The sequence below is a fragment of the Oncorhynchus clarkii genome, chromosome 3 (genome assembly GCF_045791955.1).
Source record: "Oncorhynchus clarkii lewisi isolate Uvic-CL-2024 chromosome 3, UVic_Ocla_1.0, whole genome shotgun sequence".
In the NCBI taxonomy this organism is placed as follows: Eukaryota; Metazoa; Chordata; class Actinopteri; order Salmoniformes; family Salmonidae; genus Oncorhynchus; species Oncorhynchus clarkii.
This window is the reverse complement of record NC_092149.1, coordinates 47675235-47696649: the sequence shown is the minus strand read 5'-3', so window position 1 is coordinate 47696649 and position 21415 is coordinate 47675235. Positions and strand designations below refer to the sequence as shown.

General features: G+C 41.4%; 1 protein-coding gene across 1 annotated transcript in view; it reads right to left on the bottom strand.

Moving 5' to 3' along the window:
* Positions 1-2298: 2298 nt before the first annotated feature.
* LOC139396392 (E3 ubiquitin-protein ligase HECW2-like) overlaps positions 2299-21415 on the bottom strand; it is a 49171-nt gene continuing 30054 nt past the window's right edge. The window contains exons 25-29 of the mRNA XM_071143429.1: positions 13704-13850; positions 12320-12434; positions 11957-12042; positions 11290-11402; positions 2299-5040 (exon numbers count right to left, since the gene is read on the bottom strand). Of these exons, the coding sequence (XP_070999530.1) occupies positions 4929-5040; positions 11290-11402; positions 11957-12042; positions 12320-12434; positions 13704-13850 (573 nt within the window). The 3' untranslated portion in view covers positions 2299-4928. The remainder of the gene's footprint in view (positions 5041-11289; positions 11403-11956; positions 12043-12319; positions 12435-13703; positions 13851-21415) is intronic.

The window sequence follows — 21415 nt, the reverse complement described above, 5'->3', positions numbered from 1 at the left end:
GTGTGTTTTGTTAACATTCAAATGGCACAGTATGATTCTCTATCAAGAATAGAGTGCCTTGTAGCTCTCCCAGTCTTGTTTCACACGGTCGGGAACCGACCAATAAAAATGTGTTAAGAAACTAAAAACAACAAACTCAATTAAAACCGTCTAACCAATTACAGAGCACTGGTGTAACACCTATCGCTGTTGTTCCTCCCACTTCTGTTGACACGCCCACTTTCAGACACACTCCATATACTGTATGCGGTTACCCATACTTGCAGCGCGTGGCTTCTCAAACACCATACTTACGATGAGGGGCTTCTTCAAGCGAACGGCATCATCGATGTGAACCTAGTATCTCACAATGACAGTCTCACAATGACAGGGTCATTCACATGTATTGTACAAAAAGCTGTAAAGCATAAATACAATCATAGATCAAAAAAAAATATTTTAAAAAAATAGGGCAATTCAATTGTTTAGCTGGGACTCTCTATTTTCATATTTTCCAAAATACTTTATGGAATGCAGAGTTAAAATAAAATGTGTGTGTGCGTGTGTTTCTTTCTTTCTGCAAAAATAAATATAGAGAATAGAAAACCATGTCCATGGTATGCTGTAGATCTCTATATGCTGCTCTCTAAGTGCAATCCGTTTTGTCACCAAAGTCCCATATACTACCCACCATTGCGACCTGTACGCTCTCGTTGGCTGGCCCTCGCTTCATACTCGTTGCCAAACCCACTGGCTCCATGTCATCTACAAGACCCTGCTAGGTAAAGTCCCCCCTAATCTCAGCTCGCTGGTCACCATAGCATCACCCACCTGTAGCATGCGCTCCAGCAGGTATATCTCTCTGGTCACCCCCAAAACCAATTCTTTCTTTGGCCGCCTCTCCTTCCAGTTGTCTGCTGCCAATGACTGGAACGAACTACAAACATCTCTGAAACTGGAAACACTTATCTCCCTCACTAGCTTAAACCCCAACTGTCAGAGCAGCTCACAGATTACTGCACCTGTACATAGCCCACCTATAATTTAGCCCAAACAACTACCTCTTTCCCTACTGTATTTATTTTATTTATTTAGCTCCTTTGCACCCCATTATTTTTATTTCTACTTTGCACATTCTTCCACTGCAAATCTACCATTCCAGTGTTTTACTTGCTATATTGTATTTACTTTGCCACAATGGCCTTTTTTTTTGCCTTTACCTCCCTTATCTCACCTCATTTGCTCACATCGTATATAGACTTGTTTATACTGTATTATTGACTGTATGTTTGTTTTACTCCATGTGTAACTCTGTGTCGTTGTATGTGTCGAACTGCTTTGCTTTATCTTGGCCAGGTCGCAATTGTAAACGATAACTTGTTCTCAACTTGCCTACCTGGTTGAATAAAGGTGAAATAAATACAAATAAATGAATAAAGTGTTGTGCCCTACTGGCTGAGCCCCTGCTTCACCTAAAAAAAATACACAGAAAGAAAACACACATTCATGTATCGCTAATTAAAACTTGCCCTGTGCCATTGTCTTTTAATACAATCATTGGGGGTGAAAAGGAGAAATACAGGAGCTTTTGCATAGAGTGGAGTTCTGACAGTGGGATGTCCAATCCTATTGGTAATTGATCAGGCAAGGGGAGTGGTGGTGGTGGTGAGTTTTGTCCTTATTGGGCGAGAAGCAGACTGACTTTATTCTTATTGGACATTTGCAGCAGAAGAAAAAGCCTTAGCATGGAAAATGTCTTGATTGGCAGAAATGATTTGAACCCCATTGTGAAAGGTTACTGCACATGCCACAAAGCCGCCCCTCCAAGCTCGAGGTGATGTGGGGATGTGTGGACGTTCGAGACTGGGGTCATTCCGTTAAACAGAAATAGGGAGACATGGTTGACTATGCGAGCCCCAAACCATTAGTACATTTGGTGCAAAATAAACAGTACCAGTAAAAAGTATGGACACAACTACTCATTAAAGCATTTTTCTTTATTATTACAATTTTCTACATTGTAGAATAATAGTGAAAACATCAAAATTGAAACAACACATGGAATCATGTAGTAACCAAAAAAAGTGTTAAACAAAGAGAATGCCAAGAGTGTGCAAAACTGTCATCAAGTCAAAGGGTGGCTACTTTGAAGAACCTCAAATGTAAAATATATTTTGATTGGTTTAACACCTTTTTGGTTACTACATGATTTCATATGTGTTATTTCATAGTTTTGATGTCTTCAGTATTATTCTACAATGTAGAAAATAGTAAAAATAAAGAAAAACCCTGGAATGACTAGGTGTGTCCAAACTTTTGAATGGTACTGTATATGTATACACAACGGGGACAGACATACAGTACAAGTACAAGTATATACAAAGAAAAGTGCTCTCACTTCCTCTTCGTCATTCATTACACCCCCATTGGTTCTCTGTGTAGCCATGAACTATGACCCTTAACCTCCATCCTCCGATATATCGTCACGACAAGTGAACACTTGAATGTAACAAAACAATTTCCCTTAAAGCGTGCTGGCACAGTTCTTCAGTAACACTCGTCATAACCTGTCACATAAACAACAATGCCTGTTATAACATTTCATAGTTAGTGAACCCATACACAATGGGACACAAAACAGAGATATATTTGACGTATCCCTCGTCATGTCTTTGGACGTATTTATAACAGTGCTACGAACACATTATAGCAACATACCCTAAAGTACTGTCTGGCTCCTCCTGCCATTTTCTCCACATCGATTGCGATATCCTCATGCAAAATCTAATAAGGACAAACTTGTTTTGCACTATTTCGGCATGCAAATATCGAGCTATAACACAACACCATCTAGGGGTTCCGGACTCAGTGCAGCTCACAGAGTTGCTGAGATGGACCCTGCATGCAGTATCGAGCCAGGCTGAGATATGAAGGCTGCCTCCACAGTGCATCACAGTGGGGCTTCTATTACTATCTACTCCAGCCCGAGTTGTCTGTTTAGCTCACATAGACCTCTGTACAGTAGTGTGTGCACCCCATAGAAAATGTGTGTGTGTGTGTGTGTGTGTAAATAAATCCTTTGGGTAGGGGTTATGCACTGAGAAGTCCAAAACCAGGATGAAAACATGCTTTCAAGAAATCGTAAGCATCTGTGTTGGTGTGTAGTGTATGCCCCATGCTTAAAAATGCTTCTATAGCTGTGTCGATGGTACTGAAGTACCCATATATGATGTGCTGCCCTCTTGTGTTTGCATCCTGGAACTGTTTTGGAATACACTTAAAGCTAGAATCCTTAATTGAAAGAATAACAAAGTGGCACCCCGCCTCTGTTTTGGTAGAAAGCTGAGGGTTGGGCCTGGAGAAATGTAACCCCTCTCAAATTCATATACAGAGCTATGGATGCAAGGACTGACCATCCATAATATAAAAGGTACAGTTTTAACCATGTTTTGAGGCTATACAGTTTGTTTACATTTACGTTGTTTACAATCATTGGAGTAAAACAAGTTTATATTTTGGGTTCTGATGGGGTACAACTGTTGAACTAAGTTCATGATGCATTTATAAGTTATATTCTTCAAGAATCAATGGGTATATATCATTCATTTATAGGTCCAAAAATAGATGTAGGAAGCAACTAAGAATTCTAGCTTTAAAAGTTGTGTTTTTTGTGTGTGACACAGATAAACCTTTTGAATGTAATTTTGAACAACCAAATAGACAATACAAAGTCTCTCGTTACAACTGAGTTTTCAGTCGTGACCCAATAGGAAATGGACGCATCCCTTCGTAAAACAATGAGTAAAAGTGTCTCTCATATCTCTCATAACAAGGCACATGTCCGATGCCACAGTCTCGGCTTCCATATTCCTCAATCAACCACAGTCATCAATTGTACGAGCTACACTTCGTGCGGCTCTGGTGTTTCTTCTTCTTTGAAGGCTCCTCAGTCTTCCTACTACGGCAAGCTGGAGATTCATACAGGTTCATACACAGGTTCACTCTTTTGTGATACATTCATCAGTAAGTACACTGAATGGGAGAAAATTACATCAGTGAGAAATAAAGCCTTTTGTTTGGCAATGTCTCAGTGTGTATTTGTGTGTGTGTGTGTGTGTACATGCATGTGAAGCTACATGCGTCTATGAGAAAGTGCATCTCATCTATTTGGAAAAAGAGTGACCCTACAATTGTATCCGTACGTAAGTGTGTGTCAGTTTTAAAGCCTTGCTCATGTAGTCTAACATAAGGTAAGTGCAGTGTGTTTTGGAGTATGACAATGCCTTTGGTGCCCCTTAGGAGCTCTGACATACAATTGAATCCCTTCAGAAATGATAACGGTCTTACTCATGAGGGTCATCTTGAAAGTGTGTGCGTTAGAAGCGTGTATGTGTGTATGTTCGAAGCCAAGGCATTAGTTCATTATGTATTATAGTGTGCATAGTCTGCAGCCCCAGAGTAGAAAATGAAACAGTTCTGAGGTCCAGAACATGAGGTCACTCCAGGAGGAAGCATAGGGTATTAGGATAAGGTTTCTCTGGGTTTGAAGTGCAGGCTGAACCCCTGGAGGAAGGAGGAGGACTGGAGATACAGTAACCAAGGCCATTAAACTGATAAGAGATAAAGCACAAGTGTGGTTGTTGTACGCAGGAATCAAATGGAGGGCATCAGTGTAGGTAAAAGAACAGTAACGTTATTCCAGGAAGTATGGGCTCATGGAGCAGGGAGGTATAGCAAAGCCAGGGGGTCAAATTGGGATTATCTTGTTGGTGAAATTGTCCCAAAGGTTGTTGTTTTTTCTCCACAATGATAATTTCTTGTCGATGTCTATTCAGTCTCCATTGTGTACTGTGAGTCCTGTCTCGCCTCAAGCTAAGGTGGTGGGGTTTCCTATCCACCATTGTTCTTACCCAATTCAACCCCTGGCTGTGGCGGACATTTTGGAGAGGTTACTCCAGGCCAAAGGTGCTGGTTTCCTCCACGGCCGTCAGCATTTTCTCGTAGAGCATGGAGAACGACGGGTACGGCGGGAGGTCCAGACGGTTAAAGCATGTGTGGGCCCTGTAGAGAGACAGATCCATAGTGAGGAGTAAATTGACAGAATATGCACGCACCCACGCATGTACAATGTGTATAATATACATTCTACTTTATATGTGTAACAGTGGCGATCGGTGCCATTTAAGATGAGGACGCCATTTAATTGTTTTACGAGCATGGCCTTATTTTTATTACAGCATATTGGATGACTGTCATTAATATTCCATTCACCTAACTCAATGCAACATCGATAGATCTAGGCTACTACATGATACTCGAATTTCCCAATACCCATCATGAGGTTGCTACAACCTAGCTTATAAATTATAGTTTACAACTTAGGTGCACAGGTTGAGAGAATTTTTAGTCATCAAGGTGACAGACAGTAACACATTCAATACCGTCATGCACACTCTTGCCTGTATCTAGCTGATCTAGGGTGTAATCATTAGTCCAACAGTTGCAAATGAGAGTTTCTATTGGACAAATTCAGGTATGTTTATCCCCGTTTCCTTCTGTTTGCTTCCATTTAAGAATCATTGTTCAACAGAATTCAGCGGAATGAATACAAATCAAATCAACATTTTATTTGTCACATGTGCCGAATACAAACCTCAACCTACAATGCAGTTGAAGAAATAGAGTTAATAATAACATTTGCTAAATATAGTTTTAAAAAATGGAATCAATCAATAGGTAACACAAGAAATGTACATAACAATAACGAGGCTGTACACAGGGGGTACAGGTTAATAGAGGTCATTTGTAAAGAGACTATGCATAGATAATAAACAGTGAGTAGCAGCAGTGTAAAAACAAAGGCGGTAATGCAACCAGTCAGGCAGGATGCTCTCGATGGTGCAGCTGTAGAACTTTGAGGATCTGGGGACGCATACCAAATCTTTTCAGTCTCCTGATGGGGAAAAGGTTTTGTCGTGCCCTGTTCACAACTGTCTTGGAGTGTTTGGACCGATAGTTTGTTGATGATGTGGACACCAAGGAACTTGAAACTCTCATCCCGATCCACTTCAGTCCCGTCGATGTTAATGGGGGCCTGTACAGTCCTCCTTTTCCTATAGTCCACTATAAGCTCCTTTGTCTTGCTCACATTGAGAGGTTGTTGTCCAGGCACCTCACTGCCAGGTCTCTGACCTCCCTATAGTCTGTCTCCTCAATGTCGGTGATCAGGCCAACCACTGTTGTGTCGTCAGCAGACTTATTGTGTTGGAGTCGTGCTTGGCCACGCAGTCATGGGTGAACAGGGAGTACAGGAGGGGACTAAGCATGCACCTCTGAGGGGCCCCAGTATTGAGGGTCAGTGTGGCAGATATGTGGTTGCCTGCCCTTATCATCTGGGGGCGGCATGTCAGGAAGTCCAGGATCCAGTTGCAGAGGGAGGTGTTTAGTCCCAGGGTCCTTAGCTTAGTGATGAGCTTTGTGGGCACTGTGGAGTTGAACGCTGAGCTGTAGTCAATTTACAGCATTCTCACGCAGGTGTTCCTTTTGTCCAGGTGGGAAAGGGCAGTGTGGAGTGCGATTGAGATTGCATCTGTGGATCTGTTGGGGCGGTATGCGAATTGGAGTGGGTCTAGGGTTTCTGGCATGATGGTGTTGATGGGGCGGCAGGGTAGCCTAGTGGTTAGATCGTTGGACTAGTAACCGGAAGGTTGCAAGTTCAAATCCCCGAGCTGAGAAGGTACACATTTGTCGGCAGGCAGTTAACCCCTAGGCCGTCATTGAAAATAAGAATTTGTTCTTAACTGACTTGCCTAGTTAAATAAAGGTAGAGTAAAAATAAGTTGTAAAAAATGTGAGCCATGACCAGCTTTTCAAAGCACTTCATGTCAACCGACGTGAGTACTATGGGGCAATAATCATTTAGGCAGGTTACTTTCGCTATCTTGGGCACAGGGTCTGTTTGAAACAGAGACAGGTTGAAGAGGTTGAAAATGTCAGTGAAGACACTTGCCAGTTGGTCCGTGCATGCTTTGAGAACACGTCCTGGTAATCCGTCTGTCCCTGCGGCTTTGTGAATGTTGACCTGTTTAAAGGTCTTGCTCACATCAGCTACGGAGAGTGTTCACACAGTCATCCGGAACAGCTGGTGCATGTTTCAGTGTTGTTTGCCTCAAAGCGAGCATAAAAAGGCATTTACCTCATTTGGTAGGCTCGCGTCACTTTCCCTTTGTAGTCCTTAACAGTTCCAATGAGCGTCAGAGCCGGTGTAGTAGGATTCAATCTTAGTTCTGTATTGACGCTTTGCCTGTTTGATGGTTCGTCTGAGGGCATAGCAAGATTTCCAATAAGCGCCCGGATTAGTGTCCCGCTCCTTGAAAGCGGAAACTCTAGCCTTTAGCTCGGTGCGGATGTTGCCTGTAATCCATGGCTTCTGGTTGGAAAATGTACGTACCGTCACTGTGGGTACGACAAGTCCATGCACTACATCCCAGAACATATTCCAGTCTGTGCTAACAAAACAGTCCTGTAGCATAGCATCCGGGTCATCTGACCACTTCTGTATTGAGCAAGTCACTTGTACTTCCTGCTTTAGTTTTTCCTTGTAAGCAGGAATCAGGAGGATATAATTATGGTCATATTTGTCAAATGGAGGGCGAGGGAGAGCTATGTATGCATCTCTGTGTGTGGAGGAAAGGTGGTCTAGAGTGTTTTTTCCTCTGGTTACACGTGACATGCTGGTAGAAATTGGATGAGCATTTTTCTTGTTTGCTGATGGCTTTATACAGCTTGTTGAGTGTGGTCTTTGTGCCAGCATCGGTTTCTGGTGGTAAATAGACGGCTACGAATAATATAGATGTGAACTCTCTTGGTAGACAGCTTATCATGAGGTATTTTACCTCAGGCGAGCAATACCTTGAGACTTCCTCAATAGACATTGTGCACCAGCAGTTTTTGACAAATAGACACACACCCTCTTGACAAAGCAGTATAGCCTTTGTGTCGGACTCATTAAAGAAATACAGATGAAGTCGGAAGGTCACATACACCTTAGGAAAATACATATAAACTAAGTTTTTCACAATTCCTCACATCTAATCCTAGTAAAAATTCCCTGTCTTAGGTCAGTTCGGATCACCACTTTATTTTAAGAATGTGAAATGTCAGAATAGTAGAGAGAATTATTTATTTCAGATTTTATTTATTTCATCACATTCCCAGTGGGTCAGAAGTTACCATGCACTGAATTAGTATTTGGTAGCATGGTCTTTAAATAGTTTAACTTGGGTCAAATGTTTTGGATAGCCTTCCACAATAATTTGGGTGAATTTTGGCCCATTCCTCCTGACAGAGCTGGTGTAACTGAGTCAGGTTTATATGCCTCCTTGCTCGCTGTAATGGTTTTCGTCGTCAGATGAGGAAGAGTACTCGGACCAAAGCGCAGCGTCGTAAGTGTTCATATTTTTTATAGAACTGAACACTAATACAAAATAACAAGAGAATAAATGAAACCGAAACAGTCCTGTAAGGTTCAAAACACTAAACAGAAAATAACTACCCACAAAACCCCTGTGGGAAAAAGCTACCTAAGTATGGTTCCCAATCAGAGACAACAATAGACAGCTGTCCCTGATTGAGAACCATACCCGGCCAAAACAAAGAAATACAAAAACATAGAAAAATTACATAGAATGCCCATCCAAATCACACCCTGACCAAACCAAAATAGAGACAGAAAAAGCACTCTACGGTCAGGGCGTGACACTCACACATGCTTTTTCAGTTCTGCCCACAAATTCTCTATAGGATTGAGGTCAGGGCTTTGTGATGGCCACTCCAATACCGTGACTTTGTTGTCCTTAAGCCATTTTGCCACAACTTTGGAAGTATGCTTGGGGTCATTGTCCATTTGGAAGACACATTTGCGACCAAGCTTTAACTTCCTGACTGATGTCTTGAGATGTTGCTTCAATATATCTACATAATTTTCCTACCTCATGATGCAATCTATTTTGCGAAGTGCACGAGTCCCTCCTGCAGCAAAGCACCCCCACAACATGATGCTGCCACCCCCATGCTTCACGGTTGGGATGGTGTTCTTCTGCAAGCCTCACCCTTTTTTCCTCCAAACATAACGATGATCAAAATGGCCAAACAGTTCTGTTTCTGTTTCATCAGACCAAAGGACATTTCTCCAAAAAGTACGAGCTTTGTCCCCATGTGCAGTTGCAAACTGTAGTCTGGCTTTTTTTAATGGCTGTTGTTCTTCCTTGCTGAGCGGCCTTTCAGGTTATGTCGATATAGGACTCGTTTTACTGTGGATATAGATACTTAAGTACCTGTTTCCTCCAGCATCTTCACAGGGTCCTTTGCTGTTGTTCTGGGATTGATTTGCCCTTTTCGCACCAAAGTACATTCATCTCTAGGAGACAGAATGCGTCTCCTTCCTGAGCGGTATGACATTTGCGTGGTCCCATGGTGTTTATACTTGCATGCTATTGTTTGTACAGATGAACATTATACCTTCAGGCATTTAGAAATTGCTCCCAACAATGAACCAGACTTGTGGAGTCTACAATTTTCTTTCTGTCTTGGCTGATTTCTTTAGATTTTTCATGATGTCAAGAAAAGAGGCACTGAGTTTGAAGGTAGGCCTTGAAATACATCCACAGGTACACCTCCAATTGACTCAAATTATGTCAATTAGCCTATCAGAAGCTTCTAAAGCCATGACATCATTTTCTGGAATTTCCCACGCTGTTTAAATGCACAGACAACTTAGTGTATGTCAACTACTGACCCACTGGAATTGTGATACAGTGAATTATAAGTGAAATAATCTGTCTTTAAACAATTGTTGGAAAAATTACTTGTGTCATACACAAAGTAGATGTCCTAACTGACTTGCCAAAACTATAGTTTGTTAACAAGAAGTTTGTGGAGTGGTTGAAAAACAAGGTTTAATGACTCCAACCTAAGTGTATGTAAACTTCCGACATCAACTGTACATCTTCATCCAGATTGAGGTGAGTAATCACTGTTCTGATGTCTAGAAGCTCTTTTTGGTCGTAAGAGGCGGTAGCAACAATGGTGGCAGCAACATTATTTACAAAATTAGTTACTACAAATGCTAAATAAATAAATACATAGCACAGTTGGTTAGGAGCCTGTAAAACGTCAGCCATCCCCTCCTGCTCCATTGTCTTGTTGTACTTCTAATTCCACGCAAACACAGTTCACTTTCATAGCAGCCACATACAGCATGATCACTTTGCTTGTTGTAATTCATTCTCGCAACTATGCGCTCTCCTCTCTCACCTTTTCCCTTCACTTGTGGACTTCAGTGCACAACACATTAGCGGTCTGTGACCAGGCAAATAAAAGCTTACCAAGCCCAACATTCATATCATCACCGCTACACACAACCTACATCATTGTCACCATCTCATATCATTGTCAACATTGCTCGTAGAACTAAACGCATTTCTAAACCCGCTACAATCATGCAGTACAGTGTACAGTCAGCAAGCACTTTAGCAGTTACACCTGTGCGCCCAGTGGCAATAAATTAATAAAACCAAAAGCTTACCTTGACTTGGAAGCGTTCCAGTGTTTGATAGCAATATCCAGCTAGCTAACATACTCTAGCATTCCTCTGTTTGAGCAAGCTAAACTGGCTAGCTAGCTAAGTAAGTGAAAAAATAGGAAACAAAGCTAGCTCTCCCTCTTGCTTTAATTTGTTCAAAACTGTTAAACTCTTGTCTTTCTCTCTCTTTGAGTCAACTATTCACCACATTTTATGCACTGCAGTGCTAGCTAGCTGTAGCTTATGCTTTCAGTATTAGATTCATTCTCTGATCCTTTGATTGTGCGGACAAAATGTCAGTTCATGCTGCAAGAGCTCTGACAGGTTGAAAGATGTCCTCCGGAAGTTGTCATAATTAGTACCATGAGCCTCCAATGTTTTGCATTAGCTGTCCTCCGGCTACACCATGGTGGTTCCCTACAAAGTGCTGTAGACCTTAATTGCAAAACAGTGTGTTTTAATCAATTATTTGGTGACGTGAATATATTTAGTATAGTTTTATCTAAAAATGATAGTTTTTCTAACAGTGAAACTGTTTTAATTTGTATTCAATTCACTGAGGATGGTCCTCCTTTTCCTCCTCTGAGGAGCTTCCACTGATGTGCGCACACACATCACATACACACAAACCTATAGTACACACAAGATAGTGACAGAAGCAGAACATTTTGAATAGCTCACACAAACAGGTAGGCAAATATACAGACGGACAGACGGGTGTACTGTACCTGGGCAAGGAGGTGATTTTGCCCCACTTCTCCACACAGAACCTGCGTGGTCCATTGCTACCTCTGAGGGAGGCAAAGCCCTCATAGGGAATACTGGAGGTGCCTGTCACAAACTAGGGATAAATAAACAATGTCAACTATCCAATTTTAGGTAACACTTTATTTTTACAGCACCGAATATGGGCTCCCGAGTGGCGCAGGGGTCTAAGGCACTACATCTCAGTGCTAGAGGTGTCACTACAGACCCTGCTTCGATTCCAGGCTGTATCACAACCGGCCGTGATTGTGAGTCCCATAGGGCGGTGCACAATTGGCCCAGCGTCCGGGTTAGGGTTAGCCGGGGTAGGCGGTGATTGTAAATAAGAATTTGCTCTTAACTGACTTGCCTAATTAAATAAAGGTTAAATAAATAATAAGCAGGTATTTACATACAAAATATTTGTAAAAAGGGCAATTATATACATTTTGCACAAAAAATACTTCTTGTCACTAGGATATTAATTGTACCAGGAAGCACCAATTTTAAGCAAGTAATTTCACATTTAATACCAAATAAATACCAGTGGTAACCGAGCTGTAAAATAAAGAGCTATTGTAAGTTAAGACTGGGGAGCTTAGCCTTTCCTAAGTATCAAACTATGTTGGAGTTTCCCCTGAAAAGTAGTACCTGCAGCAGTCTCAATTTCTGCTCATTGTTGAACCTCTCCACTGCAGCCCAGAACCAGCGGATTACTATGTGGTTGTCATGGTACCCTGGGGAGAAAGATGGAAGGCATCTCAGTCAGCCGTAGATCAAAATAAGCCTCCTGTTCTTAAAAGTATCTGTATCTTTCATGTCCAGTCAAAAGTTTTGCCCCTGCACTTGTTTGTAAAGAGGGTGGGTTGTGCGGGGCCAAGCAGTAACACCTGATTCCACTAATCAAAGTTATGATCTCATCTTTGATTAGTAGAATTATGGGTGTTACTACTTGGCTGGAGCAAAAGCATGCCCCCACACCATCTGACTGACCACCACTGCTCCCGTCTCTACCTCCTCTGTACTCTGTGTTGTTCCTCCAGTCTGCCAGGTCGATCTCTGCAGTGCCAGCGATCACCAGCTCCAGCTCCCGGGCATCAAACACAGATACCAGCCGCACATCCACCACCTAACCAATACATGTCACAATACTAACGTATTATCTATTACAGAGACATTCCCACCTGGCCAATACATATTGCAATACTGATACACCCCTAATACATTTAGAGTAACCACATGGAATGTTAATGGTCTGCATGATTATCCATTTGATTATATCTATTTAAGATACATTACCACCTGCTGCATCATTATCTATTACACAATACACATACTGTACATTACCACCTGACCAATACATACTGTATCACAACGTAACGGTGCATCATTATCTATTGCAGATACAATACCACTTGACCAATACATATCAGAATGATGGACCATTGTTGGTGTGTGTGATGTCATAGGGCCCTGTGTTTTGTACAATCATGTCACATGACCTAGATTTGAACCTTTATTTAAAGCTTTTTCATCAAACTGTCCCATTCTCTTTTTATTTCAAATGGTCCAGCACCATCCTCAGACAATTTCTTTCATTTTTGGTGAAACAAATTCCAGGATAAGGCTTAAAATACAGGATAAAAATCATGCTACAGTGAGCTCCAAAAGTATTGGGACAGTGACAATTTGTGTTGTTGTTTTGGCTCTGGATTTGAAAAGATACAATGACTATGAAGTGCAGACTGTCAGCTTCAATTTGACTGTATTCTTATCCATTTTGCATGAACCATTTAGAAATTACAGCACTTTTTGTACATAGTCCCTCCCATTTTAGGGGACCAAAGGCATTGTGACAAATTCACTTATGTATGTATTAAAGTGGTCAAAAGTTATGTATTTGGTCCCATATTCATAGCCCGCAATCAAGCTTGTGACCTTACACATTTGTTGGATTTTCTGTTTCTTTTGGTTGTGTTTCAGATTATCTTGTGCCCAACGGTAAATAATGTATTATGTCATTTTAGAGTCACTTTTATTGTAAATAAGAATAGTATATGTTTCTAAACACTTCTACATTAATGTGGATGCTACCATGATTACGGATAATGCTGAATGAATTCTGAGTAATAATGAGTGAGAAAGTTAGATGCACGAATATCATACCCCCCCAAAAAATGCTAATCTCCCCTGTTACTGTAATGGTGAGCGGTTAACATGTCTTGGGGGTTTATTTGTGCAGCTGTAACAGTCGGCACTTTAACTTCCTAGTCATTGCATCATTTCAAATCCAAAGTGCTGGAGTACAGAGCTAAAACAACAAAAAAATGTGTCAGTGTCCCAATACTTTTTGGAGCTCACTTTATGTCACAAGATTGCACAAAACACAGGGCCCTACCTCATAGAAGCCTCGCACCAGGCTCTCCGTCTGCTGAGCCACACCCCTTTCGATGCGCCACTTAACCATACGCTCGATGTACTCCTTCTTATTCTTCTCTGACACTGGAATACCTGCCCCGCCTGGCTTCAGCTCTCTCTCTGTGATCTAAAAGGCCGTAGAGATTGATACACAATATGGGGTGAAACCTAGTCTGAGTACCAGTCTTTTTAGCTAGCATTCCACTTCTTGATGCTTCTATCATTTGCCAAAGAGACTGGCCTTTCTTCAATCTTCCAATATGATCATTCTATCATTAATGAGCGAGGACATCAGAGGATTTGATCTTGACTCGAAAATCCTCACAGCTATCCTCCAATCACAAAGGTTATGCAAATATTGGAACTCTATCACTCTTTGTTCTCCACATGTCTGTTGGCAGTTGGTTGCTAAGCAACCAATTTTAGTTGTCCAGAGTTAAACCAGTCTGTCAAAAGTTGATAGCACACATCTAAATTCTCAAACTAAATACATACTGCAATTCCAACCACAAAACATATTATACAACAACTTGCAAGAGCTAAATGTTGGTTTTTGACTTTTATACAGATGTTGGATGTTAACTTGATTACTCTTGTCGCTGGGAATTTTCCTGTTGTTTCAAGAAATTCAAATGAGCCTCGTGATTCCTTGAAAATGAGCATTTGGCCTGCCATCAAAATAATATATTTCGCTCACTCAGGCCTAGGTCCCCTAACCGACTTGCCAAAACTATAGTTTGTTAACAATAAATGTATGGAGTGGTTGACAAACGAGTTTGAATGACTCCAACCTAAGTGTATGTAAACATCTGACTTCAACTGTAAGTGTCCCATGATCTCAGTATATATGCACCTGTTCTGAAAGGCCCCAGAGTCTGCAACACCACTAAGCAAGGGGCACCACCAAGCAGGCAGCACCATGAAGATCTCCAAACAAGAAACTTTGAACGGAGCACCATTAAATCCATTATTAAAAAATGGAAAGAATATGGCACCACAACAAACATGCCAAAGAGATGGCCGCCCACCACAATTCACAGACCAGGCAAAGAGGGGGTTAACCAGAGAGGCAACAAAGTTACCAAAGATAACCATGAAGAAGCTGCAAAGCTCCACCGCGGAGATTGGAGTATCTGTCCATAGGACCACTTTAAGCCATACACTCCACAGAGCTGGGCTTTACGGAAGAGTTGCCAGAAAAAAGCCATTGCTTAACCTCTCTTGGGTAGAGGGCAGTATTTTCACATCCGGATGAAAAGTGTGCCCAAAGTTAACTGCCTGTTACTCAGGCCCAGAAGCTAGGATATGCATATATTGGTAGATGTGGATAGAAAACACTCTAAAGATTCTAACACTGTTAACCTCTTGAAACTAGGGGACACTATTTTCATTTTTGGAAAAATAACATTCCCAAAGTAAACGTGCTATTTTGTCAGGACAAGATGCTAGAATATGCACATAATTGATAGCTTAGGATAGAAAACACTCTAACGTTTCCAAAACTGTAAAAATATTGTCTGTGAGAATAACAGAACTGATATTGCAGGCGAAAGCCTGAGAAAAATCCAATCAGGAAGGGACTCTTACTTAGAAACCTCTGCGTTCCTATGCGTCCCTATTGAGCAATGAATGGGATATCAGCCAGATTCCTTTTTCTATGGCTTCCCAATGTGTCTAGTGTCACAAGACATAGTTTCAGGCTTTTATTTTGAAAAATGAGCGTGAAGGACAACATTGCGTCAGTGCTCAGCTGGTGGCTCTCAGAGTGATATGTGCGTAATAGACAAAGGCGGCCATTGTGCCTCTCGCTCCTACTGGGAAGCCAACTGTCCCGGTTGATATATTATCGAATAGATATTTGAAAAACACCTTGAGGATTGATTATAAAAAACATTTGCCATGTTTCTGTCGATATTATGGATCTAATTTTGAATATTTTTTCGGCATTGTCGTGACCGCAGTTTCCGGTGGATTTCTCAACCAAACATGAAGAACAAAAGGAGGTATTTTGTCTATAAAAATAATCTTTATGGACAAAATGAACATTTGCTGTCTAACTGGGAGTCTCGTGAGTGAAAACATCCAAAGCTCATCAAAGGTAAACGATTTAATTTGATTGCTTTTCTGATTTTCATGACCAAGTTGCCGACTGCTAGCTGGACATAATGCTATGCTAGGCTATCGATAAACTTACACAAATGCTTGTCTTGCTTTGGCTGTAAAGCATAAGTTTAAAAATCTGAGATGACAGGGTGATTAACAAAAGGCTAAGCTGTGTTTTACTATATTTCACTTGTGATTTCATGAATATGAATATTTTCTAGTAATATTTTTTGTCCGTTGCGTTATGCTAATTAGTGTCAGTTGATGACAATTCTCCCGGATAGTTCCAAGAGGAGTAGTTCCAAGAGGTTAAAATTATGTCTGTGAGTACAACAGAACTGATATGGCAGGCAAAACCCAGAGGACAAACCATCCCCCCTAAAAAACTGGTGAAATCCTCCCAGACTGCAGTTCCTAGGGCTTCCACTTCCACTAACAGTCTTTAGAAAGAGTTTCAGGCTGGTTTTTGGAAAAATTTGCCAGAAATTCTAGTTTTTCTAGGTGCATCCCATTGTCTGTAGTGCTTCCAAGCTCGTGGAAGAGAGCTCGTTCTTTGGAATTTCTCTCCGGGTAAAGACAATAACGATTCTGCCGTCTACGGGCCTGGCTACAGGATGTGCTGGCGAACCTGGGACACCATGCGTAAGGCTGGTGCCATGTACGCTGGCCCAAGGAGACGCACTGGAGACCAGATGCGTAGAGCCGGCTTCATGGCACCTGGCTCGATGCCCACTCTAGCCCGGCCAATACGAAGAGCTGGAATGTACCACACCAGGCTATGCACACGCACCGGGGACACCGTGCGCTCCACCGCATAACACGGTGCCTGCCCGGTCCCTCTCGCTCTCCGGTAAACACGGAAAGTTGGCGCAGGTCTCCTACCTGAACTCGCCCCAATAAATTTTTGGGGCTGCCTCTCGGGCTTCCAGCCGCGCTTCCGTGCTTTCTCCCCTTCCCTTTCCAGCTCTGCTTTGGGACTGCGATATTCCCCTGGCTGAGTCCAGGGTCCTTTGCCGTCCAGAATCTTCTCCCAAGTCCATCTCTCCAGGTATCGCTGCCTCTCCTGCTGCTGCTGCCTGTTACCACGCTGCTAGGTCCTTGGTTGGTAGGTGTTTCTGGTAGGTGTTTCTGTAACGGCATTCTTCCTCCTCTTCTGAGGAGGAGTAGTGAGAAGGATCGGAGGACCAATGTGCAGCGTGGTAAGTGTCCATAACGTTTATTTTAAGACATAAACTGAACACTATGAAATACAAAACAACAAACGTGAACATGAACGAAACCGAAACAGTACCACGTGGCAACAAACACTCACACGGAAACAAACACCCACAAACCAAAAGTGAAACCCAGGCTACCTAAGTATGATTCCCAATCAGAGACAACTAACGACATCTGCCTCTGATTGAGAACCATACTAGGCTGACCTCAAAACCCCAACATAGAAAAACACACATAGACTGCCCACCCCAACTCACGCCTTGACCATACTAAATAAAAACAAAACAAAGGAAATCAAGGTCAGAACGTGACAGATCCATGTATCCGGGTAAGAGTCTAGCTACATTATCAGATATTATACGTTTCTAATTTTGTCAGAAAGCAGTTTTCATTGCAAGTTAAAGTGTACTGTTTGCTAGCTAGCAACGTTAATACACGTTACGTGTATTATCAGTGTAGTAATATTAAAATCAGAAATCCATTTGCATTGCTAGTTATATAGTTAACATTGAACCTAGTTGGTTAGCTTTAGCTACTTTCAGATTCATACTACAGCTATGACAATCAGTTCGCATTGGTGGTTATAGTATGAGTTGGGATTATGATGGTTCATTGCTAGCTAGCTAGCTACCTAAATGTCTAAACAAAAGACTCTTTTGACTCACTTCGCAAGTCAGCCAGGTGTATTTCATGTCTAGACAATAGTGACCTATCCACTTAGCTAGATGTGGCTGGGGAGTGTGTATATAGTTTCTTTCACATGACCCATCAATTTAGACAAGTGTGTTATAATCTATTAATTATAAAATATTTTTATCAGGACACTTTCTGTTTTTGATATTGCTACTATGCAAATATACAAGTAACCATTTCACTGTAATGTTTACACCTTCTGTCGCCTGGGCATGTGGCAAATTGACTACTCACTCTCTTTAGCACATGGCCTCACATGTGAATCCTTAAAGAGATGGGTGGGGCTAAGGCTTAAGAGGGTGTGAACGATTCTTAATGAGTGTAGACAAAGAAGAGCTCTCCAGTAGGTGTACCAAAACATTCAAGGGCCATTTTCACAAAAGTGTGGTTACATTCAGGTTTATCAACTTTAAAAGCAGAATTACTGTCCCATTATTCCTCAACTGTAGTGTATGATATAGCATTTTCTAGCTCGGAGTCTCTACTTTTATCCAATGTAAAAAACACGATTTAACATTTTGCTACATGGGACCGAATCCAAGTGGTGTGTAAATAGGGGTGCTAATTTGCATTCGTGTAAAGTACTTAAGTAAAAATACTTTAAAGTACTACTTGAGTAGTTTTTGGAGGTATCTGTAGTTTACTATTTATATTTTGGGCAACTTTTACTTTATTACATTCCTATAGAAAATAAAAGTACTTTTTACTCCCTACATTTTCCATGACATTCAAAAGTACTCATTACATTTTGAATGCTTAAACGGACAAGAAAATTGTCCAATTCACACACTTATCAAGAGACTGGGTGCAGCAGAGCCGCTATCCCTGGTCGTCCCTACTGCCTTTGATCTGGCAGACTTACTAAACACAAATGCATCTTTTGTAAATTATGTCACTAAAAAGAAAGTTCACCCCAAAATAAATATTAAACACTGTTAAAACATTACTGTGGAGAAAAGCACCAGGAAGGCACATCTTTACAATATAATTAATTATATTTAACATTTTGGGACAAATTAGCAGCGGTGTAAAAAATACCCAAATGTCATACTTGAGTAAAATTATAGATACCTTTTTAATAGAAAGTTACTCAAGTAAAATTGGAAGTCATCCAGTAAAATACTACTTGAGTAAAAGTATTTGGTTCTAAATATACTTCAGTATCAAAAGTAAATGTATAAATAATTTCAAATGAGTTATATTAAGCAAAGCAGACGGCAGTGTTTAATATTTATTTTGGGGTGAACTTTCTTTTTAGTGATTCTTGTCTGCTGATAGTTACTACAGGGTTTTTGAGTCTACGAAGGCAGTAGGATCAGTCCAACTGTTGTTTAATTCTGAATTATATAGACTTTAAAATAGTTGTTAATCACTGTTGTTTCTAATTAACGCATTTGTATCCCTCTTTTAAAATTATAACTAGCTTGGCATGTATTCGCGTTGCGAGTGCTGTGAGGTTTGCCAAGTAGTCTGCTTTATTTGAGCTTAGTAGTTGTTGTAGTTGTTGGCTCTCTTCAAAAGTAAAAGATCATATTCCTGTTTAATTATTTTTTTAAAGTACTTTCTTTACCTTGTAAATATGTTTTATGGGCTTTTTCTAAGATAGTGATTTATTTCTCTTTCATTTGAATTTCTAACTCAGATTTAACTTTTGCAGAGTATGAGATTATCATTTCCCCATGTACGCCTTAAAAGCATCCCAAATTATATCGAAGGTTGGCTTTTCTCTGTCCTCTATGTCTACATTTGTAATGTTTTTTTTTTCTTCATTTAAATATTTAATACATTTTGGGTTTTGAAGATGTACTCTGTTCATTCTCCATATTCTGTCGCTAATTGTATTTTCTGTTGATGTAATTAAGCATGAGATACAGGTGAATGATTTGATATGTCATGGATTTTATAACCAGTAAATTGTGTTTTGACATTTGATTTGCATTCGCCTTCAACACACAATTTCAACAGTAAAACTATATCTGCGAAATAACGATCGTACTGCAGAAATATTTAATATAAAAAAAATGCAGTTGGTAAATAAAGTGCAACTTGCCTCTGATCACATCTGACTACGAACCTACGAAACAAAAATATCCTCCAGGAGTGAAGATGTGCGCTTCACTTTAAGAGCCGAGGTGGAGGTACAGGGTTTGAAGGACAACTATGAGAGCCAATGGAATTAAGAGTTCTGATGACAAGCTATTTTGAAAACATTTAATTGTTGGTCAAGGGGTCGTGAAACGTTCATGCAGAATTAAATTAACAGAATTATACAGATTTAAATAAAATAGTTTCGATTAATGTACAAAAATAGCACTCACTTCTGTCATCATGAAGTGCTCTGAGAGGCTAGGATCATATCACCTCCACCTTACCTGACACCCTAGACCCAATGCAATTTACATACTGCCCCAATAGCTCCACGGATGATGCAATCGCCATCGTACTGCACACTGCCCTATCCCATCTAGACAAGAGGAAGACCTACATAAGAATTCTGTTCATTGACTGCAGTTCAGCCTTAAAACACCATAGTACCCTCCAAGCTCATCATTAAGCTTGGGGCCCTGGGTCTGAACCCCGCCCTGTGCAATTGAGTCCTGGACTTCCTGACGAGCCTATCCCAGGTGGTGAAGGTAGCCAACAACACCTCCACTACGCTGATCCTCAACACTGGGACCCCTCAAGGGTGAGTACTCAGCCCCTTCCTGTCCTCCCTGTTCACCCATGACTGCATGGCCATAAAGGTCCCCAACTCAATCACCAAGTTTGCGGCCACTGTTGTGCCAGGTAAATAACCTCTCCCTCAACATCAACCATGCGAAGGAGCTGATCGTGGACTTCAGGATACAGCAGAGTGAGCACGCCCCCATCCACATCGATGGGGCTGCAGAGGAGAAGGTGAAAAGCTTCAAGTACCTCGGCGTACACATCACTGAAAATCTGAAATGGTCCACCCGCACAGAAGTCGCAACAGTGCCTTTTCAAACTCAGGAGGCAGAAGACATTTGGCTTGGCCCATAAGACCCTCAAAAACTTTTATTGGTGCACCATTGAGAGCATCCTGTCGGGCTATATCACTACCTTGTATGGCAACTGCACCACCCGCAACCGCAGGGCTCTCCAGAGGGCCCCCTCCTAGTACCCTGCCCTGAACTGTAGTCACTAGTTGGCTACCACCCGGTTACTCTACCATGCTGCTGACCTATGTATACTTAAATGCTGCAGGCGACAATTTCAACAAATCTACAGATTTACAGTTCATATAAGGAAATCCTTACATTGAAATTAATTAAAACCTAATCGATGGATTTCACATGACTGGGCAGGAGCGCAGCCATGGGTGGGCATAGGCCCACCCACTTGGAAGCCAGGCCCAGCCAATCAGTGTTTGTTGTTTTCTACAAAAGAGCTTTATTACAAACAGGAATACTCTTCAGTTTTATCAGTTGTCCGGGTGGCTGGTCTCAGACGATCCCACAGGTGAAGAAGCCGGATGTGGAGGTCCGTGGTCTGCGGTTGTGAGGCCAGTTGGACGCACTGCCTAATTCTCTAAAACGACATTGAAGGTGGCTTATGGTAGAGAAAGTAACATTACATTCTCTAGCAACAGCTCTGGTGGACATTCCTTCAGTCAGCATGCCAATTGCACACACACTCCCTCAAAACTTGACATATGTG